This window comes from Bubalus kerabau, chromosome 4, assembly GCF_029407905.1.
Source record: "Bubalus kerabau isolate K-KA32 ecotype Philippines breed swamp buffalo chromosome 4, PCC_UOA_SB_1v2, whole genome shotgun sequence".
NCBI classification, from domain to species: Eukaryota; Metazoa; Chordata; class Mammalia; order Artiodactyla; family Bovidae; genus Bubalus; species Bubalus kerabau.
In genome coordinates this window covers 72339930-72362503 of record NC_073627.1, presented here as the reverse complement: position 1 = coordinate 72362503, position 22574 = coordinate 72339930, and the positions used below count along the sequence as shown (strand labels likewise).

Here is a 22574-nt window from a genome sequence, read left to right as displayed (position 1 = left end):
AGAAAGGTCTGAGATGACTTCATTCTTTTTCTCAAGAAATTTTTTTAAAGGCATTAATTTCATCATGATCTCAGGGAAGGAGTAAATTTTCAAGTATGAAGTCAGTTACATTACATACATAGATGTATACAAAGTCTATCTCTCAGATCATAGAGACACTGGAAGTATGATAGCAGATTTATTCTTGACCCATAAAAAAGAATTGATTAGCAAACAGATATCTTAAGAGTTAGTAATTATCTTAGCCTTTGTGATATTTAAGGCACAGGTTATGTGCAGCAGTTATGTACATTGGAATTCAGGATGGCATACGCTGAAGTCTGAGAGCAAACAAAAATTTTCCTATTGAATGAGATCATTCAAAAGGGTAGAATGTCTCTTAAAAAAATGCACTCCTGATATTGTGATTTGGAAAGGCAAAGGGCAAGGGCTCACACTGGATTTAGGAATAGAAGTGTGAAGCCATACCCCTTAAGATCTGCTATTCTCACCCTCACAAAAGAACCCTCAGATGCCTGAAAATCTTGCCATGGAAACATCCACCATTCTCCTACTGACAAAATCTAGCAAGGAGGAAAGCAAAATTAAATTCAGGAAAACAATAGGGGATTATCAGATGTGGGAGGAAGAAATGATAAATCACTAATTTATGATCATCACCGAGTGTTTTGTCAGGCTCTGTGCCAGTACATCTCCTGTAGATAAGAAGGAGCTTGGAAATATGTCAAGTAAAAGTCAAAGTAGAAAATCTCTGAGAATGTACTTGAGCCAGCACCTCGTGAACCATAGACCTGAGATTCCTCTCTGAAATTTCCTGTTGCACTGGCCTCAACAGTCTCATAAATCAGGAGTATGATAGCCCAAAGCAAGAAAACTCCTGTGATTCATTTCTTGGAGCTTGGAGCAATCGGGCATTTCCGCAGTGCCGGCAGTAGGTGGCCAGAAGAGGGTAACAACGCATCCTACTGCCAGCAAGTTTTCAAAGTTAGAAAACCTTAGGAATGCTTCCTAACATGATTTATTTGGAGTAGAATGAGTGAGGAAAAATGGTGGTGATCACAGAGCCAGGTCATGGGGGATTTTATAAAACTTGGTAAGCATAAAGCTTATTTTGGATGGATTTTGGGAGGATTTTATTGAGAGGAGTGATCACTCTCATTTCTATGTGAAGATCAGATAGAAGAGGTAAAAATGGAAGCAGAGGTGCTACCATGAAAACGATAGCTCAGAGCCGAGGGTGATCTGACTAGGTTGCTACCTGCAGAGATGAAGCATCGCAGGTGGAGTTAGAAAGATGTAGGTTTTTTTTTTTTTTAGAGAAAATATATTTGCAGGTGAAAGAGACAGGATTTGCTTCTGAACTGAATTTTGAGGATTTAGGGAAAATCAGGAGTCAAAAGTGGCTTTCTGCTGGGTAATGGCATGTAGTGGTAATATTTACTCATGAGGAAGGTCAAAGAGGTATTAGTTCTATGGTTAAGCATGTTAACTTTGAGATGTATATGATAGCCACATTGAATTGTCAAAAAGTCAGAACTTCCAAAGTTCTGACCAGGGACATTCAGGCCTAAGACTTCAAGGAGTGAACTACAGATTGATAGGGAAGCACACCAGAGATGATTCTTGTAAGAGCAAATGAAAGTCCAGAAAGAGGAGGAAGTATATTCAAAGTATATTTTAGTGTATATACTGTATATTCAAAGTGTCTTCCCTCCTTTCTTCCTCTAGGACTCTGTCTCCCTCATGCACAAGGAAAGGTTATACAGCTTAGTTACAGCCTAGACCCACTTACCTCAAAACCCTTCTCACAAACTCTTTGAGATTACCAACATTTTGTGAAATTTTTTTTTAGATGTGGAAAAGCAATACTCCTTGGGAGGATTAGATTTTAACCCAGGTGAAAGAGAGAGTAGTGATAGTCATTAAACTATTTTGAGTATATATTTGATTTATACTAATATGTTGTTAAGATCTTGACACAGGGAATTATTCAATATATTTTTTATTCAGTATTGAGATGGGTAGGAATAGAGGAAATAATAAGAGGGACAAAATATAATTTTAATTTATAAACTATGATTCTAGAAAGAACTGCTTTAGGAAATTCCAGGAAAGTCTAGGTATACAGTGGTATCTTCCCTTATTCGGTCTGTCTGTGAAACCCACCAGGAGTAGCTTTTTGAGAGGATAGTCTATTTTTTACATATTTTTATCCTCAGAATGTGATACAGGTCTATAGAGTAAATGTCATGCGGAATGTGATACACCTCTATAGAGTAAACGTGAGTTTTTAAACTTTGCTTAGTAGTTAAGTTAAAAAGCAAGAATATGCCATTTTTTGTCCCTCTAAAAAGAATGTAAAAACTCAGTTGAATTACTTTTTATTTATGAAGAATCATGTGCCCCTGAGAATCACCAAATTAATGAAAAAGGTATTAAATATTGCATGTGTCTACCTTGCAGTATAATAAAAACAATGGTTCTTAGAAAACATCACAATAGCTTTCATATTAACTTTTATTCTCTTGAAATCATCAGCTATAGAAGTGATTACGATGATTAGATAATATAAATCTAACTGATATCTGAGCGCCGAAGATGCTATTGAATTGTGGTGTTGGAGAAGACTCTTGAGAGTCCTTTGGACTTCAAGGAGATCCAACCAGTCCATTCTAAAGGAGATCAGCCCTGGGTGTTCTTTGGAAAGAATGATGCTAAAGCTGAAACTCCAGTACTTTGGCCACCTCATGGGAAGAGTTGACTCATTGGAAAAGACTCTGATGCTGGGAGGGATTGGGGGCAGGAGGAAAAGGGGACGACAGAGGATGAGATGGCTGGATGGCATTACCGACTCGATGGACGTGAGTTTAAGTGAACTCTGGGGGTTGGTGATGGACAGGGAGGCCTGGCATGCTGTGATTCATGGGGTTGCAAAGAGTCGGACATGACTGAACAACTGAACTGAACTGAACTGAGTTATTTATAATTGGATACCATGATTATGTGGACACACGGAGGTCTATTGGCATTACACTGAAAAGGCAGGGGATGGGAAGGAAAATGAAGTATTCATATTCACTATTGCCAGTTCTCATTCTTCTAAAAAAAAAAGAAAAAAAACTACCCTGCAGTTTTAAAGGAGAGTAGATTGTAAATATCAGCAGTAATTAAATGGGGAGAGGGGTTGTATAGTAATCAGGTTTTCCTATTGATAACTATTACTGTTGATAATGTTTTGATTCTCACTATTTGAATATAAGATTCTAATATTGGGTCTTCCCTGGAGGTCCAGTGGTTAAGATGTTACCTTCCAATGAAGGGGGTGCAAGCTCTGTCCCTGGTGGGAGAGCTAAGATCCCACATGCTTTGGGGCCAAAAAACCAAAACATAAAATAGAAGCAGTATTGTGACACATTCAATAAAAACTTTAAAAATGGTCCACATTAAAGAAAAAAAAATCTTTTGAAAAAAGATTCTAGTATCTATTCAAAGTATAGTTAACAAAAATTACTTCAATCAAGTTCAATATAAATATGATACAAGAGGGCTCATTTTTAATTCATTAACATGACACAATAGTTATTAAGTATATTTAATTTTATAATACAGTATTTGATGTGAGTAATATATTTAATTTAAAAGTATTTTCATTGAATATGTTAATAGTTTTTTTTTTCCCTGCCTTATTCCTGTAGGAAAAAGATAAACAAAAAAGGTGCAAAAATTTAAAAAATTATTTACTCCTGCCCTTTCTTTTAAAAGCAAAAGATATACTACATACAAACATTATACAATTTTATTACTGTATTTTCTGTCTTCAGTAAATAAGTAATTCCTAAACATAGGTAGATCCCATAGTAAGAATCAGTTCAGTTCAGTTCAGTCGCTCAGTTGTGTCCGACTCTTTGCGACCCCCATGAATCACAGCACGCCAGGCTGCCCTGTCCATCACCAACTTTCGGAGTTCACCCAGACTCACGTCCATCGAGTCAGAGATGCCATCCAGCCATCTCATCCTCTGTCATCCCCTTCTCCTCCTGCCCCCAATCCTTCCCAGCATCAGAGTCTTTTCCAATGAATCAACTCTTCACATGAGGTAGCCAAAGTACTGGAGTTTCAGCTTTAGCATCATTCCTTCCAAAGAAATCCCAGGGCTGATCTCCTTTAGAATGGACTGGTTGGATCTCCTTGCAGTCCAAGGGACTCTCAAGAGTCTTCACCGACACCACAGTTCAAAAGCATCAATTCTTCGGTACTCAGCCTTCTTCACAGTCCAACTCTCACATCCATACATGACCACAAGAAAAACCATAGCCTTGACTAGACAGACCTTTGTTGGCAAAGTAATGTCTCTGCTTTTGAATATGCTGTCTAGGTTGGACATAACTTTCCTTCCAAGGAGTATAGTAAGAATAGAAATTGAAAATTGTCTCTGGTTCTATATTTGATCTTAATGCTTACAATTTAGGCTTACTAGGTCTCATTAAGTTGAATTTAACAATTATCAAGCAGAACCTCTGTGGATGACATAGAGACAGAGCCATGACATAAGTTCTTAAATCTGATGGCACAATTTGGAGAAAATATATGATCAAATCACAAAGTTTAAAAATTTTTGAAATGACATAATGCAGGGGCTTTAACATCAAGCTAAGTTTACAAACAAAAGGTGTTTATGCAACTTGGAGCCAATTTTACCCTATTTAATGTCTTAAACTCCCTTTTCTGTATTCACATAAATCCTATAGTCCATATCATGACCCACCCTCCCCACTGACAGATAAAATCTGATGTAAAACTCCCCCTTTGCCAAAGGAATAAAGAATTTGGTCCCCAAATCAGTGTTAGACATAGCTTACAAGCTTTATCTGTCTTCCAGATTTCTGGTTGAAGTTAAATATGAAAATGTCAGATCCTGAGGTGCTGGGAAAAGGTATTAGAAAGGTATATAGGTATAATAAAGATGATGTTCTAGAAATAGAAAACTTCCAGGGCAAGAATGCACAGGGGAGAGAAGTCACAAATATAATTCAAGTTTCCTTAAGCAGGTCACACACAAAAAATATTAACAAATGTCAGTAACAATGTGCACCTAAGTAGCATTTCTAGCAACATCTAGATTCTTTTGCTAGTCTTAAGAATCATGTCCTCTAGAAAAGATGGCAGTAAAGCTCCCATAATTGAAGCAAAAGTCAGGGACAACGGAGTGACCTTTCAAAATACCTTACCCTTTTTAATTGTGTTTTTCTCATCTGGTGATTGGAAAGGTTTGTCAAGCTCATGACTTAGGATATAATGCAGTTCTGCCATTATGACTCTCTGATACATTTCATTTCTTAAAGTAAAAGCCTTTACATGGCAAATAAAGCCGCTATGCAAAGCATCATTCATTTACTAAGTTTACGAGGATCGTAATTAGTATGAACGTAACGTGTAGGATTCTGCGGTTGTGAATTGCCCTCCAGGATGATAAACGTCAGAGTTCACAAAATCTGTGTTATTCACCACCTAGAATTCCAAGAATACAGTCCTGCAGACAGCTTATTTTCTTTTTCAGTTTGCTTCATTTTACTTTAACACTTATAAAAAAAAAAAGTTATTTTTTCCCTTCATCTCTCTGGCTTTTAGTCTTAAATGAAACTCAAAATAATTTTGAAACTAATATAATATTTTTTCCTATAAGCATTACAATATTCAAAATTCTTATACAGCTTTTACACTGGAAGAAATGAGGGATTAAGTGTACTACAATTTGGGTTTTACAGATCGAAAGATAAATAAATACCAGTGTGATCGAAACAAACCCGCCTAGGAAAAAAGCCATGACACAAGCAGGAAATTTTTCAGCATAACTCAGAAAAAAACCTTTGAGCCCCTTGCCCATTCCACAGCCAGAATTACTCATCGGTTTGACAATTCAGAGGAACTGGGAGAATTTACCAGGATTAATCATCATCCAATGGAGAATGAATCACCCTACTGAAAGGACTGTTTTAACTAATCAAAAGCAATATACTGTGATGTTTGTTATACCTCTTTCTCAAATAAAAAGCAAATTTGGACTGAGAGAAGAATTGAGAAAATGTTCACTGTCCTGGGATATTAACCTTGTAGAGTGCCTTCGTGTTGGTTTGCATTGGAGTTGGCGATTCATCCCACTTTCTGGTTTAATCAGTTTCTTATCCTTCAAAGCTGTGCTTCTTATAAGTGCACTATACATTTCTATTTCTAGAAATTCTTGATTAATAGTAGTCTGGGTTATAACTTATAAATTAGTAAGTATAATTTGCTATGATTTAGTAGTCTGGCTTATAGTCTAATCAATATTTACCCATTCATGCCTTATTATCTACCAGCAGGACAGTATTTGTCCTAAGGCGATCCATTTGATCATTTCTATGCATAGTAAGATGAAGTTATGTATCTTGACAAGAAGCCTCTCAACTACAGCAGATGGTGCCACTCGTATAGTTTAGCTCAGTCAATGATCTTGTAAAGGAATATAATCTAAAATTGTTGCTACTTAATTATCTCACCAAAAACTTGCCTTACATTAAATTGATTTATGAAGAATTGCCTGATATATGTGTGAGCCATCTCTTCCTCTGAATCAAAGAGGAACACAACCAGATGACTTTGGAGGGTGTATGCACACATAAGTGAACAGTTGGCTCTGGTGGAACTAGTAAGGGACAAGGAGGAGTATTAACTGCTGAGGTGTGGTCTGTACTTGGAGGCACAGTCTTTTTCTTTTTTTTGAGACCCTGTGTAGTACAAGCACACCATTCCCATGCTTGAATTTGCCTGGCAGCCTGCCTGTCTTTATAATCTGAATAATCTATCACCTCTGCTACATTAAATCAACATTTCAGAGCACTACCTGGACTCTTTTGTAACCTGCTTGTGACTAATTTTACTGAACTCTGACCTGACATGGTTTGAACAAATGTGGAGTTAAAGATCAGTACTATTTTTTTTCCCTCTGTTGTCCTCTCAGTACTTAATAGCTGCCCTCTCTAAAGCAGTGAGTTTTGCCCTCTAACAAAGCTGCTCTGTGAGCTGACTGGCTCAGATCATGAACTCCTTATTGCCAAATTCAGACTTAAACTGAAGAAAGTATGGAAAACCACTAGACCATTCATGTATGACCTAAATCAAATCCCTAACAACTATACAATGGGAGTGTGATATAGATTTAAGGGACTAGATCTGATAGAGTGCTTGATAAACTGTGGATGGAGCTTCGAGACATTGTACAGGAGACAAGGATCAAGACCATCCCCAAGAAAAAGAAATGCAAAAAAGCAAAATGGCTGTCTGAGGAGACCTTACAAATAGCTGTGAAAAGAAGAGAAACAAAAAGCAAAGGAGAAAAGGAAAGATATACTCATTTTAACGCAGAGTTCCAAAGAATAGCAAGGAGAGATCAGAAAGCCTTCCTCAGTGATCAGTGCAAAGAAATAGAGGAAAACAATAGAATGGAAAAGACTAGAAATCTCTTCAAGAAAATTAGAGATACCAAGGAAATATTTCATGCAAAGACGGGCTCGATAAAGGACAGAAATGATATGGACCTAACATAAGCAGAAGATATTAAGAAGAGGTGGCAAGAATACACAGAAGAACTGTACAAGAAAGATCTTAAGGGCCCAGATAATCATGATAGTGTGATCGCTCACTTAGAGCCAGTCATCCTAGATTGTGAAGTCAAATTGGCCTTAGGAAGCCTCACTATAAAGAAAGCTAGTGGAGGTGATGGAATTCCAGTTGAGCTATTTCAAATCCTATAAGATGATGCTGTGAAAGTGCTGCACTCAATATGCCAGCATATTGGGAAAACTCAGCAGTGGTCACATGACTGAAACAGGTCAGTTTTCATTCCAATCCAAAAGAAAGGCAATGCCAAAGAATGCTCAAACTACTGCAAAACTGCACTCATCTCACACGCTAGTAAAGTAATGCTCAAAATTCTCCAAGCCAGGCTTCAACAATACGTGAACTGTGAACTTCCAGATAGTCAAGCTGGATTTAGAAAAGGGAGAGGAACCAGAGATAAAATTTCCAACATCTGCTGGATCATGGAAAAAGCAAGAGAGTTCCAGAAAAACATCTATTTCTGCTTTCTTGACTATGCCAAATCCTTTGACTGTGTGGATCACAATAAACTGAGGAAAATTCTGAAAGTGATGGGAATACCAGACCACCTGACTTGCTTCTTGAGAAATCTGTATGCAGGTCAGGAAGCAAGAGTTAGAACTGGACATGGAACAATAGACTGGTTCTGAATAGCAAAAGGAGTATGTCAAGGCTGTATATTGTCACCCTGCTTATTTAACTTATATGCAGAGTACATCATGAGAAACGTTGGGCTGGCAGAAGCACAAGCTGGAATCAAGATTGCTGGGAGAAATATCAATAACCTCAGATATGCAGATGACACCACCCTTATGGCAGAAAGTGAAGAGGAACTAAAGAGCCTCTTGATGAAAGTGAAAGTGGAGAGTGAAAAAGTTGGCTTAAAACTCAACATTCAGAAAATGAAGATCATGACATCTGGTCCCATCACCTCATGGGAAATAGATGGGGAAACAGTGGAAACAGTGTCAGACTCTATTTTCTGGGGCTCCAAAATCACTGCCGATGGTGACCAGCCTAGACAGCATATTAAAAAGCAGAGACATTACTTTGCCAACAAGGTCTGTGTAGTCAAGATTATGGTTTTTCCAGTAGTTATGTATGGGTGTGAGAGTTGGAGTATAAAGAAAGCTGAGCACCAAAGGATTGATGCTTTTGAACTGTGGTGTTATGAAGACTCTTGAGAGTCCCTTGGACTGCAAGGAGATCCAAGCAGTCCATACTAAAGGAAATCAGTCCTGAATATTCATTGGAAGAACTGATGTTGAAGCTGAAACTCCAATACTTTGGCCACCTGATGTGAAGAGCTGACTCATTTGAAAAGACCCTTATGGTGGGAAAGACTGAATGTGGGAGGAAAAGAGGACAACAGAGGATGAGATGGTTGGATGGCATCTCCAACTCAATGGGCATGAGTTTGAGTAAACTCCGGGAGTTGGTAATGGACAGGGAGTCCTGGCGTGCTGCAGTCCATGAGGTTACAAAGAGTTGGACGTGACTGAGAGACTGAACTGAACAGAACTGAAAGCTTCTCTAGTTCTCCCTTCAAGATATCACAGTGATCAGATCACAGTCCACACTTGTCTTCAGTCCTGGACTTGTCAGAATCCTTGTTTTGTTCTCAGAAGCACAAATTAGACCCTTCCCCGCCTTCACTTACTTTGCCACCTGTGGGCTTTGTCTCCCTTCCAGACACACGATGAGGTTGCACCTCCCAGGTCCGTTCTTGTCGTGTTCACTGTAAATAGTTCTGGCTAATGCTAAGTCAGGAGACTCAGTTCCATCCCTGGGTCTGGAAGATCCCCTGGAGGAGGAAACGGTAATGCACCCCAGTATTCTTGCCTCGAGAATCCCATAGACAGAGGAGCTTGGCAGCCTGCAGCTGATAGGGTCACAAAGAACCTGACGTGACTGAGCACAAAGGCACAAACACATACACAGCGAGTTTTGAGCCCGGTGATCTGTGCCTCTTCTGGCCTGGAGTATTTATACCAAATGTGAGGTGACCCGTGCTCTGGTTTTCCTCTGCTGTGGTCCCCAGCAGTGTTCCAGACAGGGCCACACTAGGAGCTGAGGTCACGGTGTGACGGCACTTGTCCAGGGTTACCATCAGCTCTGAGTGGACATGGATCGACCTTCGCTGTTTCAAGCCAGTGAGATTTGGGGTTGTTTGTTATTCTTATCAAATCATAGCTTGAATCCTCCTCCTATGCCCACTTTCTTGTATCATTGGAAGTAGATATAAAGAAATTCATGCTTAGGCATGTTTCCTGAACTTCCCAGGGTCAAGGGTACTGGATTCCAATCTTTACAATCAGGATAAGTAATAATGATGAAATCCAATATGCATCTTTTCAGGACTCCAGAAGCAGATTTTCTCTGTTTTCTAATGATAACATTGCAAAGTATTGGGTTGGCCAAAAAGTTCATTCAGGTTAAAATAGAGAATTTTTCTGGAAAAAAAAAAATCACATGATCTAAGAAGTCTGTAGAATCAATGATGCTTATATTCCTTCCTCACATTATAAAACTTATTTTTTAAAATGAAAAAGATAAGGCTTTGCCGTAACCCAGCTCTCTGCACATTCAAATGATAATTTATCAAGTTGATCTCTTCCCGGATTATCACGTGGCAAGTAGGCAACTGTCTCATAAAAACACTTCATCCTAACTAATGTAAGAATATTGTTGAGGGGACTCTCATTGTATTTCAAAGGGTAAAATGTTTCCCTGATAGAGTTTCGCTTCTGCAGAGCAAATATTTGGTTTTTGATGTGGTAATTACATTCTCACAACTCCTTTTCTACATTGTCTACTAGCAAGTTTATTGTCGGATTTGAGGATCAGCAAACATACAGAACCCTCCAATGTGTATACTATGTAATGACTTCACCCTTAACTATCATGTAAAATTTGAAGAGCCTGGAATATTAAGATACAGATACTTACTTCTACTTAGTGTGCTCACAGTTGTTAACTTATGGTGGTAGCTTAAACAGAAGGAGCCTAATAACCAGGTGATGTATAATAGTAGTTGAGTTACAGATTTTTTTAGCCAGATGACCTGTATTCAAATCCTAGCTTTGCAACTTGGTAGCATCCAGTTTGTCCAGGTTTCTATGTTTGTCCAGGTTTCTATGATAGAATATCGTAGAAGGGCAACACACTCTCTGGGGTCCTTTTAATGAGAGCACCAATCCCATTTGTGAGGGCTCTACCCTCATGACCTAACCACTCCCCAAAGATCCCACCTCCTATTACCATCACCTTAGAGGTATATTTCAACATCAGGATTTTTGAAGGACCATATTCAGTGTATAGCAGTTGCTATGTGATGTTATTTTTTTTATTGGGCTGTAATTGCTTTATAATATTGTGTTAATTTCTGCTGTACAACAGCGTGAATCAGCTATACTTACATATACATTCCCTCCCTCTTGAACCTCCCTCCCACTTCACCCCTCCAGGTCATCACAGGACACTGAGCTGAGCTTGTGTTATACTGCAGCTTCCCACTAGCTATCTATTTTACACAGGGTAGTGTAAAGGGAACGACAGAGAATGAGATGGTTGGATGGCATCACTGACTCGATGGACATGTTTGAGCAAGCTCTGGGAGTTGGTGATGGACAGGGAAGCCTGTCATGCTGCAGTCCATGGGGTCACAAAGAGTCGGACATGACTGAGCTACTGAACTGAACTGAGTGTATACAATGACAAGTTATTTCACATGTCTCAGTCTCCTCACCTTTAAAAGAGGAATAGTTGTGCGGATTAAAAGTGCTACTTTTGGACAATTACTAAGAACACTCAGTAGTTCTACAGACACTCCTAAAAACATTCCTGGCGTGCTAGTTATTATAATTATTTCTCTAATAATAAATGGCCAGTGATTGCAAGTCAGTCCACATGGTTCAATCAATTGACTATTATCTGAGAGCCCGTCATATAACTGGCACTGTGTTAGGTCCTTGAAACACAAAGGTGAATAAGACCTGGCCCTTACCTTGACTCACAGGATATATTAGTCTAAAAGGAGAAAGATATGTAATGATATACAGTATGTAATGATGATACAGTGATATACAATATGTAATGATATACAATATGTAATGATGATACAGTGGGGCAAGGTCAATAATAAGATTCATTATTTGGTGTTTGCTGTCAACACATAGATTGCTAAAATATCAGTATAGATATTTCACCTTGAAATCCTCAGGGACATGCTCATTTTTGCAGGCCTCCACCCAAAGTTTTAGGAAAATGGCCCTTAGGGGCTGTGGAACAGAGTAATTAGCTGAAGGGGGGGCATTTAAATGATGCTCTCCAGTCTATGGGGTCGCACACGACTGAGGCGACTTAGCAGCAGCAGCAGTAGCAGCCGTAGTCACCTTGTGAGAACTACCCACAGATAAATATCATTGCAACTGCAATGAGTCATCTGAGAGATGGGTTCTAGGAGGAAGGTGGAGGTAAGAAGGTGAGACGGGCTGTACTGATCTGAGCATTTGGAGAAGGTTTCCCTGAAATCATGGCTTTTAAGCTAAAGTCTGAAGGATTTAGCAAGGGTTCCATAAAGGAAGGAATGTTTCAGACAGAAGTAAGAGGGAGTTCAAAGCTGCTGAGGCAGGATGGAGCTTGTCCATTGGTCTCTGCCAAGAACTAGAGGAAGAAATGTGAAGAATGACGGGCAAGTAAGAAAGTGGCCTGAGATGGTCGTTGTATCACACCCTCGGAGAGGCCTTTAGGAACTGTGCCACCTAACAGCCCCCTTCACACCTAACAGCCCCCTTCACACTGTCCCTTTCCCATGACCCTACAGGGGTTTCATTATTGAAGTTCTCTTAAATTATCTTTATTTATGTGATTACTTTTGCTGTCTATTTCCCCCCTCTTGAATGTTGGTTCTAATAGCACAGGGAACTCAGTTCAGTGCTCTGTGATGACTTAGAGGGGGATGAGGGGTAAGAGGGAGGTCCCAGATGGAAAGAATACACGTATGTATACATATAGCTGATTCACTTTGTTGTATACAGCAGAAACTAACAAAACATTGTAAAGCAATTATACCCCAATTTTAAAAAAGATATACCTTGTTTGTCTTACTATCTTTGTAACTTCAGCCCTAAGAGAAACTGAGAAACAGATTATGGTGGTTGAGATCAATACACAATACGATGTCAGTAAGAAAGGACAGAAAACGAATAAATTTCAGAAATAGCAAAAAGGTGGGATTCCCGGACTTGGTTTTTTGATGTGAGATTTGGAGATGAGTAGAGCCTAGCCTTTAATGAGGAGGAAAAGGCAGTTGTGTGTGTTTGCTGGTTGAGTCCAGTAGAGATTCCTAGCTTCTTTTTTCAGTCAAATGAAGTCTGAGGAGCCTGAGACATCCAAAAGCTAGTCGTGTAAGAAACTGGCTAGTGGGAGGTTTAGTCAGGAAAAGGAGGCGGGGGGCCCTGAGTGCAAAGGAGGAATTGGATCTAAAGTAATAGTTAAGGGCTGAAAGTGAGAAGTTTCAGTGTGAGAACAGACGGGGCCCAGGCCCTGTCTCTGAGGATCTCAGGAAGAAGAGGAAAGGCCTAGAGAGCCGAGTCGGGTCGGGTGGAGGGAGGAAACCCAAAGAATGCAGGTCAAGGAGCCAGGGGGAGAACGAGCTTCAGGAAGGAAGCAGTCTTCCACACGTGGCTTTGGTTTGGTTTCCAAGACAATGGTTCTCCTGCCTAGAGTGTCTAGTCAGCAAACATTTAGGCTTCATTTTCTCATACTCCTGTACCCAAGGAATAATACCAAGGAGAGATTGTTACTTAAGATCAAGTTTCCAATAGCACAGTGAATGATGGGGCCATGGCAAGGTGGTCCAGGGGGATGGGCTGGATTAGAATGAGGCTGCCACAAAGGACAGGGGCAGGAGTGGGTGGAAACAAGGCGGTACCAGAATCACAGGCGATTAGTGTCGTAGGTCATGATTATGTTGTCCATGTGTTGGTGAGGAAACTGCTGTTTTATTTTTTTTTAAACAGGTAGAATTATTAAAATTATTTATTTATTTATTTTTATTTCTTGGCCACACTTTATGGCATATAGGATCTTACTTCCCTGACCAAGGATCAAACCCATGCCCCCTGCATTGGAAATACAGAATCTTAACCACTTAACCACCAGTGAAGTCCCACTACTGTGTTATTTTAAAGTTACTAATGCTAGAGTCCCAAACCTTCCAGGGCCTGTGGTTGCTGTCCTTGGAGGGTCAGTGAGGATGGAGGAGAGAGAGAATTGAAGTTGGTGGGAGTCAGAGGAGAGGATGAGGAGACTTGACTTTTCAGTCTCAACAATCAAGTATTGATCACAAGAAGCAGAATGTGGGCTGCATAGATGATGTTTGCATAGTTCTATTGTCATAGGAAAACAGTTGTCAGGTTCATTTGAAAACCAAATTTCTTATTTGATCTCTTGGTTCATGTCATTATAGATCCTGGTTGTTGAAAAAAAATGCACACTCACTTTATGAGTCCTATTTTTCCAAGGAATGGTGTAGCTTGAGATGGTGCCTGTGAAAACTGTATTACATCTTCTGGGACCATATGCATTTGAGGGCAGCCAGAAATTTCTGACACAATTGCAGAACTCATGAGATTTAAATCTATGCTTTACAAACATACAGACACTTAGCACAACCATGGGATAAATTGAGGGCATACATCTCTCTGCTCGGTAGAGTTCTTTCTGTCTCTGCTCGGTAGAGTTCTTTCTGATCCGCAGAAATCACACTTAAGATACAGGAGGAGATGCAGAGGGCCCTCATGTTGGCACCTCTCACATGTAAGTTGACACCATTGAAAGTGGTGTAAGTTGACAGTTCTTTTTAAAAGAAAATCAATTCAGTTCCAGGTATTAACAGAGCATCACTCGAGATAGTGAATTTCCACATGAATCATTATGGCTCCCTCCTCCCCGGTGTTTTAACATTTTGCACCTTCATTTATCTGCTCATTCAGTCAGCAAATACGCACACATCAGTCAGACACTACTGTGGTGTGAACAAAAACAAATGCCATCTGTCCTCAAAGAGTTCACACTCTAACCAAAAAGAAAACAAGAAATAAGCAATTACAGCGCAGAGTGTTCAGGTAAGCACAGATGTCATAGGATTCTGAATCAGATTTTGGCAAAATTTATCCTGAACCCTGAAAGGTCAACTGAGTGTGTGTAGGAGAGTGTCCTTTTAGAAAAACACATAAGTATCAGGGCATCATGTCTGCATATTATAGTCAAATAATTCAGGGAGAAAAACATAATAGATCGAGATTAGGGGAGGGGAGAGAAATGTAAGTAAACATTAGCAACTGTTGAACTTGGGAGTTCTTTTTACTGTTCCACCATGTCTGTAAGGTTAAAATTATTTCAAAGTAAAAAATAAATTTTAATTAGAAAATATGGAGCTACAAGTTCAGTAGTATTTTCTATATCTCAATATTGCTTCAGACTTTCTCAAGCATTCTGCTACTCTGCAGGTATCTTTCAATGTTACTGCACACTTTTCAAGTATGATACTATCTTACTCTGAAGATAAAATTACCTTTCATCTTATTTTCTTTCATCATACATTTGGTCTAGTGCTTCATTTGAAAAAAAATTGTTAGCAAGAAATACACATTTTAATGTATGACTAATACATAAAACTTGCAAAAATTTTAAGTAAAAAATTACTAGTATATAAATGGTATAATTTAGAACAGCTGTCCATTTTTGTTCTCCATGGACGTAACAAGTCACTTTTCTCACTCTCTCTTTCCTGGTTAGGTCTCATATGTCAAAGCTATTGATATTTGGATGGCAGTGTGCCTCCTTTTTGTGTTTTCAGCACTTCTGGAATATGCAGCGGTAAATTTTGTATCAAGACAACACAAAGAACTTCTGAGATTTCGACGAAAGAGAAGGAGTAAGGTAAGTGATTCAATGCATGAAGTTCCTTGGGATACAATTCTCCCTGGAAAGTAAATTTGTTATGTTTAATAGGGATGTACAGAAAGAAAATGGAGATAGAAACTCAAAGAGATGACTGTCCTTTGATTTTGTCCAACTGAAACTTACGTTGTCAAAAATTGCTTCCGGGAGAAAATAGTAACATCTAGCTGCTTTCCAATACTTTACACAGCAGATCTGGTGACATGAGAGCTTTATCGACTTCTGTCTAATATCTGTCCTGGAACAACATCATTTTTTGCTTCAACTAATAAAATCTATCATTTCTTATTTGCAATGCTGTAATGTTTCTGATGGCTTTACTTGACACAAGTCATCAACTATTGCTATTAATTTTTTCTTTTTTTGAACTAATTCCTTGAATTTTTTTTATCAAATATTATCTATTTATTTTATAATACTCTGATGTTCACATAAAGCTATGTGGTCTCTTTTTTATATGTATTTTTGTGTTTTTGAGACATTTCTTCTGGATCCCCATTGGAAACACAGTAACGTGTATTTTTGCCTTGCTATCACCTGATAAATCAGGAACATCCCTGGGAGACCACAGGAAACTGTAGAAGTAATCTTCTAATTGGATTTGGATGTGCAGGATGAGGTTGTTCCCCTCTAATAAGACTTATAATGTCATCTCTCTTTATATGCACATAATTTCAATCAACCCTTTTCCTTTTCTGAAAGAGTTTCTATCAGCCAACCTATCTTTGAGTTTACATTTAATGTGAATGTGCCAGCTGACATTTTAAAAAAGCAAATGGTCTCAAGCTATAGAGAAATGTCAAAGTCATATATTACAGGGAAAACTGTGACCAGAATCCAATATACTGAGATACTTAAGTCAAAACATTCTCAAATCTTAAAATGAATAGTCTGGTTTATATATAGCATGCATTTTTAAGAATTTAATTTTTAGGGAATTTCTTATGGTTTCTGAAGGACTGACTGTAATTTATATATTTATAAAATGTTTAAAAAAAACCCTAAGCCATGATCTCTCAGTGCTGAGTCTACTCAATTTGAACATCTGAAGCAATAATTTATTCAGTAGTGTCTAATTGACTCCTCAGAATCGTCAACTGCTCCAGTAAACATCCTGATTCACTGTAGCATGGGAGAAATTTCAGCATTGCAATACTCTGGGTAAGACGGCTGACAGAAAAACAGTGCCAGAGCTTGTATTTGACCAATTTTTTATAAGCATTAAAGCACATCATTTATATATTAACACATATTTTCGTGGAGAGATGAACTTTATCTCCTGCCCTCAACCTCTCCTAGTCTGCTGGTGTCCTTACACTTTTCTCACTCTGCCTCCCCCTCTCCCCCTCCACTTCTTTCTAACCTCCCTTACTTCTCATTTGCTCCTTTTTCTCATGATACCTGGCACAGGCTGAAAAATTGCGATAAGACAGAGCATTCTGTATCCCAGGAGTGAAGGTGTGGTCATTTTTTTTCCCCACTGAATGACTGATCAAGACAATTTTTCCTTCCAACATCATGAATCAAAAGTAAAGCAATACTTATATCCCCCTCTCATTTTGATTCACTTTTTCACATTTATTTTACATTTTTCTGCCTTTATTCTCCTTCCTTCAGTGTAGGATGTATCAGCCACGTGCTGCCAACACCAGAAATGAGGAGTCGTACACAGGTGGTGTTCCAAGGGGAGATGAGAGCTCAGACCTTTTCTGCACCTACCACATATCCGGCAGTCAGAGCAGCCAATGGATAAGATAATGCTCTACAAACTTAGACACTCATTTCTGGTTCCTCCTTAAAAAATCCATACCACAGCAACTCTTTATTCAGTTTTACCACCTGTAAGTGTATTGGGATAAAGATATTTGACATCCTTTATTATTTAGCTCACAGAAAGACAGCAAGATTAATTTTTCTAGTGATTGGCACTCTAGAAAAGTGTCGAAGTGCAAAAATAGTAACATCTGATTATATTTCTAATCACCATTTGAAATACTTAGTGAACATATATTATAATTAAGATATAGTGCAGTAAAGAAATTCATTTTTTTTTTTTTAGTTCATACTCTGGGGCTGGATAGCTTGTGTATGTGAGAAACTATTAATTGATACATACGTTTGTTAAGATAATCTGTGCAATGAAAGCCAATTGTGCAATTATATTTTAACCATCTATGACTTGATTCTCTGGTTTCTCAATCCCTGTTGGTCCACTTTACCTTCCCACAGACAGAAGCTTTTGCACTGGAGAAGTTTTACCGTTTCTCAGACACGGTAAATTCATTTTCTTAACTTTAAGTAGAATGCGGTCATCAGTTAAAAAAAAGCAGACAGCATCCTCTGCACTCAGGCAGTGTTGGGTGGGGAAACACAGAGCCCTGCACACTTAGAGCTGAACAGCCACCAATCCCCTTCAGCTCAGGATATTCTCTTTTTCTAACAATTCCCGTTGTCTCTCTTCACTCAGTAAAAAAATTTTGAAATGTTATCTTTCATTCTATGAACTGAGTTATTTGTTTGGTCAAAATAATTTAAAAATATATATTAAACAGAAATATCACATGTATCTTATAATATTCTCTGTAGAGAAAATAATCATACACTTTGACAAAAGTAGTTGCAAAATAGATGGGACATTTATTTGTACAAATAAGTTCTAAAAACAGCTCCTCTTGCCAGAAAATACAGGCCTAAAAATAAGGCAAAAATAAAATGCTTTATCTAACTTATGTATCTTTACAAACTATTTTTAATGTTAATATATGTTGAGATTCTTTAGAGTAAATGAATGATTTTGTTTTTTTTTTATTATTTTATTTTGATTTCAGCATCCTTGGAAATGTTTGATTAAAAATAGATAACAAGGGTGCACCTCCAATTAGAATGGCTAAGTGTTTAGAAATGTAATCTACAGTAGAGCATATTAGTAATTTGACTTGGAGATCCATAATATATCACTCTAATTAAATTTTAAATATACCCAAACCCAAGAATTTAGCTTAGGAAATCATATCCAAACAGTCCAGCCTACTAAATTAAAATTTCTGGAATAAAGTGTATTTAAAAATACCTCTCCAGATGATTTTTACCACAAATCTCAGTTAAGAATAGACAGAATTGGGTGAATACCCAACAGACATACTGTTAGATGAATAGTGAAATGATCTTAATTTCATAACAAGTATCTAGACCAAAGATTATTTTAAAGCAGTTATTAATTATATTCCTATGTTATATATTCCTATATTATAATACTTCCTCAACTATTTTTCTTTTCTACTAAAATTCATAGTTGTTCCCACTGTAGCTACCTACTTCTTCAATTTTCATCCCTGGGGGGAAAATTCACATGATCGAATTAGTTTTATGTGATTATCCTAACTAATTTTCTTTAAAAATTCATTGCCTTGAATTTTCATAACACATAGTTGTCTCTTTGGGAGAGGTATATATTTAAATTTTCAGTAACTAAATAGTATATAAGGAATGTTAGTATGAAATATATATTCAATTAGATATTGCCTGACAAAACAGTACAAAAATAACTCTGATGAAAATACAGATTTCCTTTGCTAACAGTCAATAAATACTTATTTTTTAAAAAAGAAACAATATGGTTTACTAACTGTATTATTTAAGAAAATACAAATACATTTTACAAATACAATAAATGCAAATACATTTGATTAGAAATATATGCATCACATTTATTTTATAACATTCTAATTATTATTCAGGTTGATGATAATTAAGGTTGATCATTTTCACTTTTTGAAAACAATTTTTCTCAACCTAATAGTCCTCTGGGCCAAATGAATTCATCATTAAAAAAAAAAACCAAAGTATATACTTTGCTTAGTGACAGTCTAAGCAATCTAAATCATTAAATTAACATAATCAAGATAAGTCTAAAAATTAACCGAATATCCTTTCTTTTCATGAGTACTGATTTGCATGTTTTTCATAGTATTTTAATTTGGCAGACGGGGCAGTAAATAAAATTGCCCCATTATAGAAAACTTCACATAACAAAGGGCTTTACACTGATAAACATATTATTCCAGGGAAAGTTTTAACTTGGTTTAGCATTTGGCCTAGGCACTGCATGCGATCTTTTACGCCTTACCTTTTCCCCTGTAAAGGTACAAGGGATCCTTTTTGTATACTGTGAAAGAATACACGTTCGCACTTGTATCCAAATTTCCCCACCCCACACTGTTCTAGCCTGCTGTGTGCCAATCACACACCACCGCACCTTGCCATAAATGCTTATCCCTAGTGCTGTGTGTGTGTGGGTGTATGCATGATACAAAAGTATTTTGGTTAGAAGTTGCTCTTCCCATGTATGATATCATTACTTTAGTCCTGGAGGGTTTAAACCCATGCTGAAATATTTCTGAACATATGTAACTTGTTGAGAAATATGGATGATATGGGATTGCTTTAATGCATTTCATGCAGCTTTTGCTTTGCAATGTAATAATGAAAGTTTGCTGAGCGACAATACATATACATGGTGTTCTGGTGTATCTTCCTGCTTATTCTTGTATATTAATTGTTACTTGTGTATGCAAATGAAGTAAGAATGGACCACAAATTCTAGATTCAAAAACTAATTGCCAAGTGTATATTTTTGCTTGTTTTCTTTTTAAAATAATTGACTGTATTTTGATTATCTGTACAAAATCTTATTTATGTATGTATTTATGTCCTGTATTACTTTAAAAAATAACTCAAGGTAACTATTAAGAATAACAAATAATTGATTTTTCTGCCTTGTGAGGTCTAGAATATAATTATGAAAATAAATATAAATTTAGGACAGATATAAATATGAAAAACATGAAAAAAGTGTTAGTTGCTCAGTTGTGTCCGATTCCTTGTGACCCCGTGGACTGTAGCCCACCAAGCTCCTCTGTCCATGGAATTTTCCAGGCAAGCATATCGGACTGGATTGCCATCCCCTTCTTCAAGGAATCTTCCTGTCTCAGGGATTGAACCTGGGTCTCTTGCATTGCAGGCAGATTCTTAACTACTGAGCCACCAGGGAAGCCCAATTATAAATATATATGTATACTATTTTGGTTGAAGGGATGAGGCTTCATGGTTGGAAGCAATGTAGTACCTGTATACATGGAATTATTTTCTAAAGTTTCCATTGGAGGTCAGTTTATGCTATATTCTAAAATAGAAGATATTCTTTCAATAGGTAAGTATTTGATATATACTTGAAAAAAAGTAGTTTCTCAACAATTTCAAACTAAATTTTACTTGAATGACTGAGGCACAGGGGTTAGAAATTTCTTCTTATGTAAAATAAAAATTATAGAAATTTGATTATTTCCTGCAACAAGTATTCCGAGTGTATGTTAAATACAACTATTTCTTAGAGCTCTATCCCCTCTGAAATATTTGTTTAGGAAAATAATATTCAATACAATAATATAGTCTCTACTTCAGTTCACACACTGTATAGTGACTTCCATCACACAGTTAAATAGAATAGGCACACTGCTTTTTATATATGCTATCTACTGTAAAATATTATCTTATGTCACCCTATGATGATAAGTTGGCACTGAAAGAATCTAGAACATTAAGTTAGAGACAGATATGCAGATTTTTAAAAAATATTATTTCACTGACTTTTCAATTCCCATATGTATGTATACATATCATGTTTTCATAAAGTTTCACCTAAAATATTCATCCTTTTAAGCTTACATTTTACCATTCAATACTCTCCAAACCATTTCTGAATTTAAATTCAATACACCAAGCATAAATTTGGCTAATTTATAACTACTTCATGAAAGTGGAAGTAGTATCAGTAGTATCAGTATGGCTCAGCTGATCTGACTCTTTGTGATCCCATGGACTGCAGCCCCGCCAGGCTCCTCTATCCATGGGATTCTCCATGCAGGAATACTGGAGTGGGTAGCCATCCCCTTCTCCAGCGTATCTTCCTGACCCAGAGACTGAACCTGGGTCTCCTGCATTGCAGGCTAATTCTTTACTGTCTGAGCCACCTGGGAAGCCCAGCTAATTCATATGTCATCTATAATAAATGCAAGGTTCTCCTGGAAGCTAAATTTCAAGGAATTTTATATTGACAATTGACTTGTAAGTCTAAAGTATTTTTAACATCATACATAGTTGTATTCTTTTAAGCCTTCCATATTTGGGTGGGTGATACAGAAATGTACACAGATATATTAAACAGGATTTTTGTTTTAGGCTGATACTTATTCTAGAGAACAACTTTTAATTCATTCACATATTTCACCTTGCCTTAAAATTTTCTAAGTGATACTTATTTCTCTTAACAAAAACAAGCCATTGTTTTGTTAATTAGCAATTTTCAAAAAATTTAAAAAACATTTTTTTAAAAGTCTACATATTTTGAAATCATATAAATGTGAATTAATATCAATTTACTTTTCCTTCTTCTGTCATTTTCCTATTTGACAATTAAAAGTTACAGAAAGTTATTTAAACAAAACAACCTTTAAGATAATTTACTTAGCATCTTCATTGTATAAAGAACATCTCAAAGGTATCCACTAGGGGGAAAACACGGAGAAGGCAGTGGCACCCCACTCCAGTACTCTTGCCTGGAAAATCCCATGGATGGAGGAGCCTGGGGGGCTGCTGTCTATGGGGCCACACAGAGTTGGACACGACTGAGTGACTTCATTTACACTTTTCACTTTCATGCATTGGAGAAGGAAATGGCAACCCACTCCAGTGTTCTTGCCTGGAGAATCCCAGGGATGGGGGGGCCTGGTGGGCTGCCGTCTATGGGGACGCACAGAGTCAGACACGACTGAAGCGACTTAGCAGCAGCAGCAGCCCAGGGGAAACATCAGGATGAAAGTAACATGTTTAATGCTGTTTTATCTCACAGCAATTGTCATAATTAATCATCATTCAGGCTGTCTTATATGATTAATGATTTGTAACTACTCACT

General features: G+C 37.5%; 1 protein-coding gene across 5 annotated transcripts in view; it reads left to right on the top strand.

Moving 5' to 3' along the window:
* GLRA3 (glycine receptor alpha 3) overlaps positions 1 to 22574 on the top strand; it is a 152646-nt gene that overhangs the window by 114251 nt on the left and 15821 nt on the right. For 3 of the 5 annotated variants that reach the window (XM_055577690.1, XM_055577689.1, XM_055577687.1), the window contains one exon: positions 15439 to 15582. In XM_055577690.1, the coding sequence (XP_055433665.1) occupies positions 15439 to 15582 (144 nt within the window). The other 2 variants (XM_055577686.1, XM_055577688.1) reach the window with 2 other exon arrangements.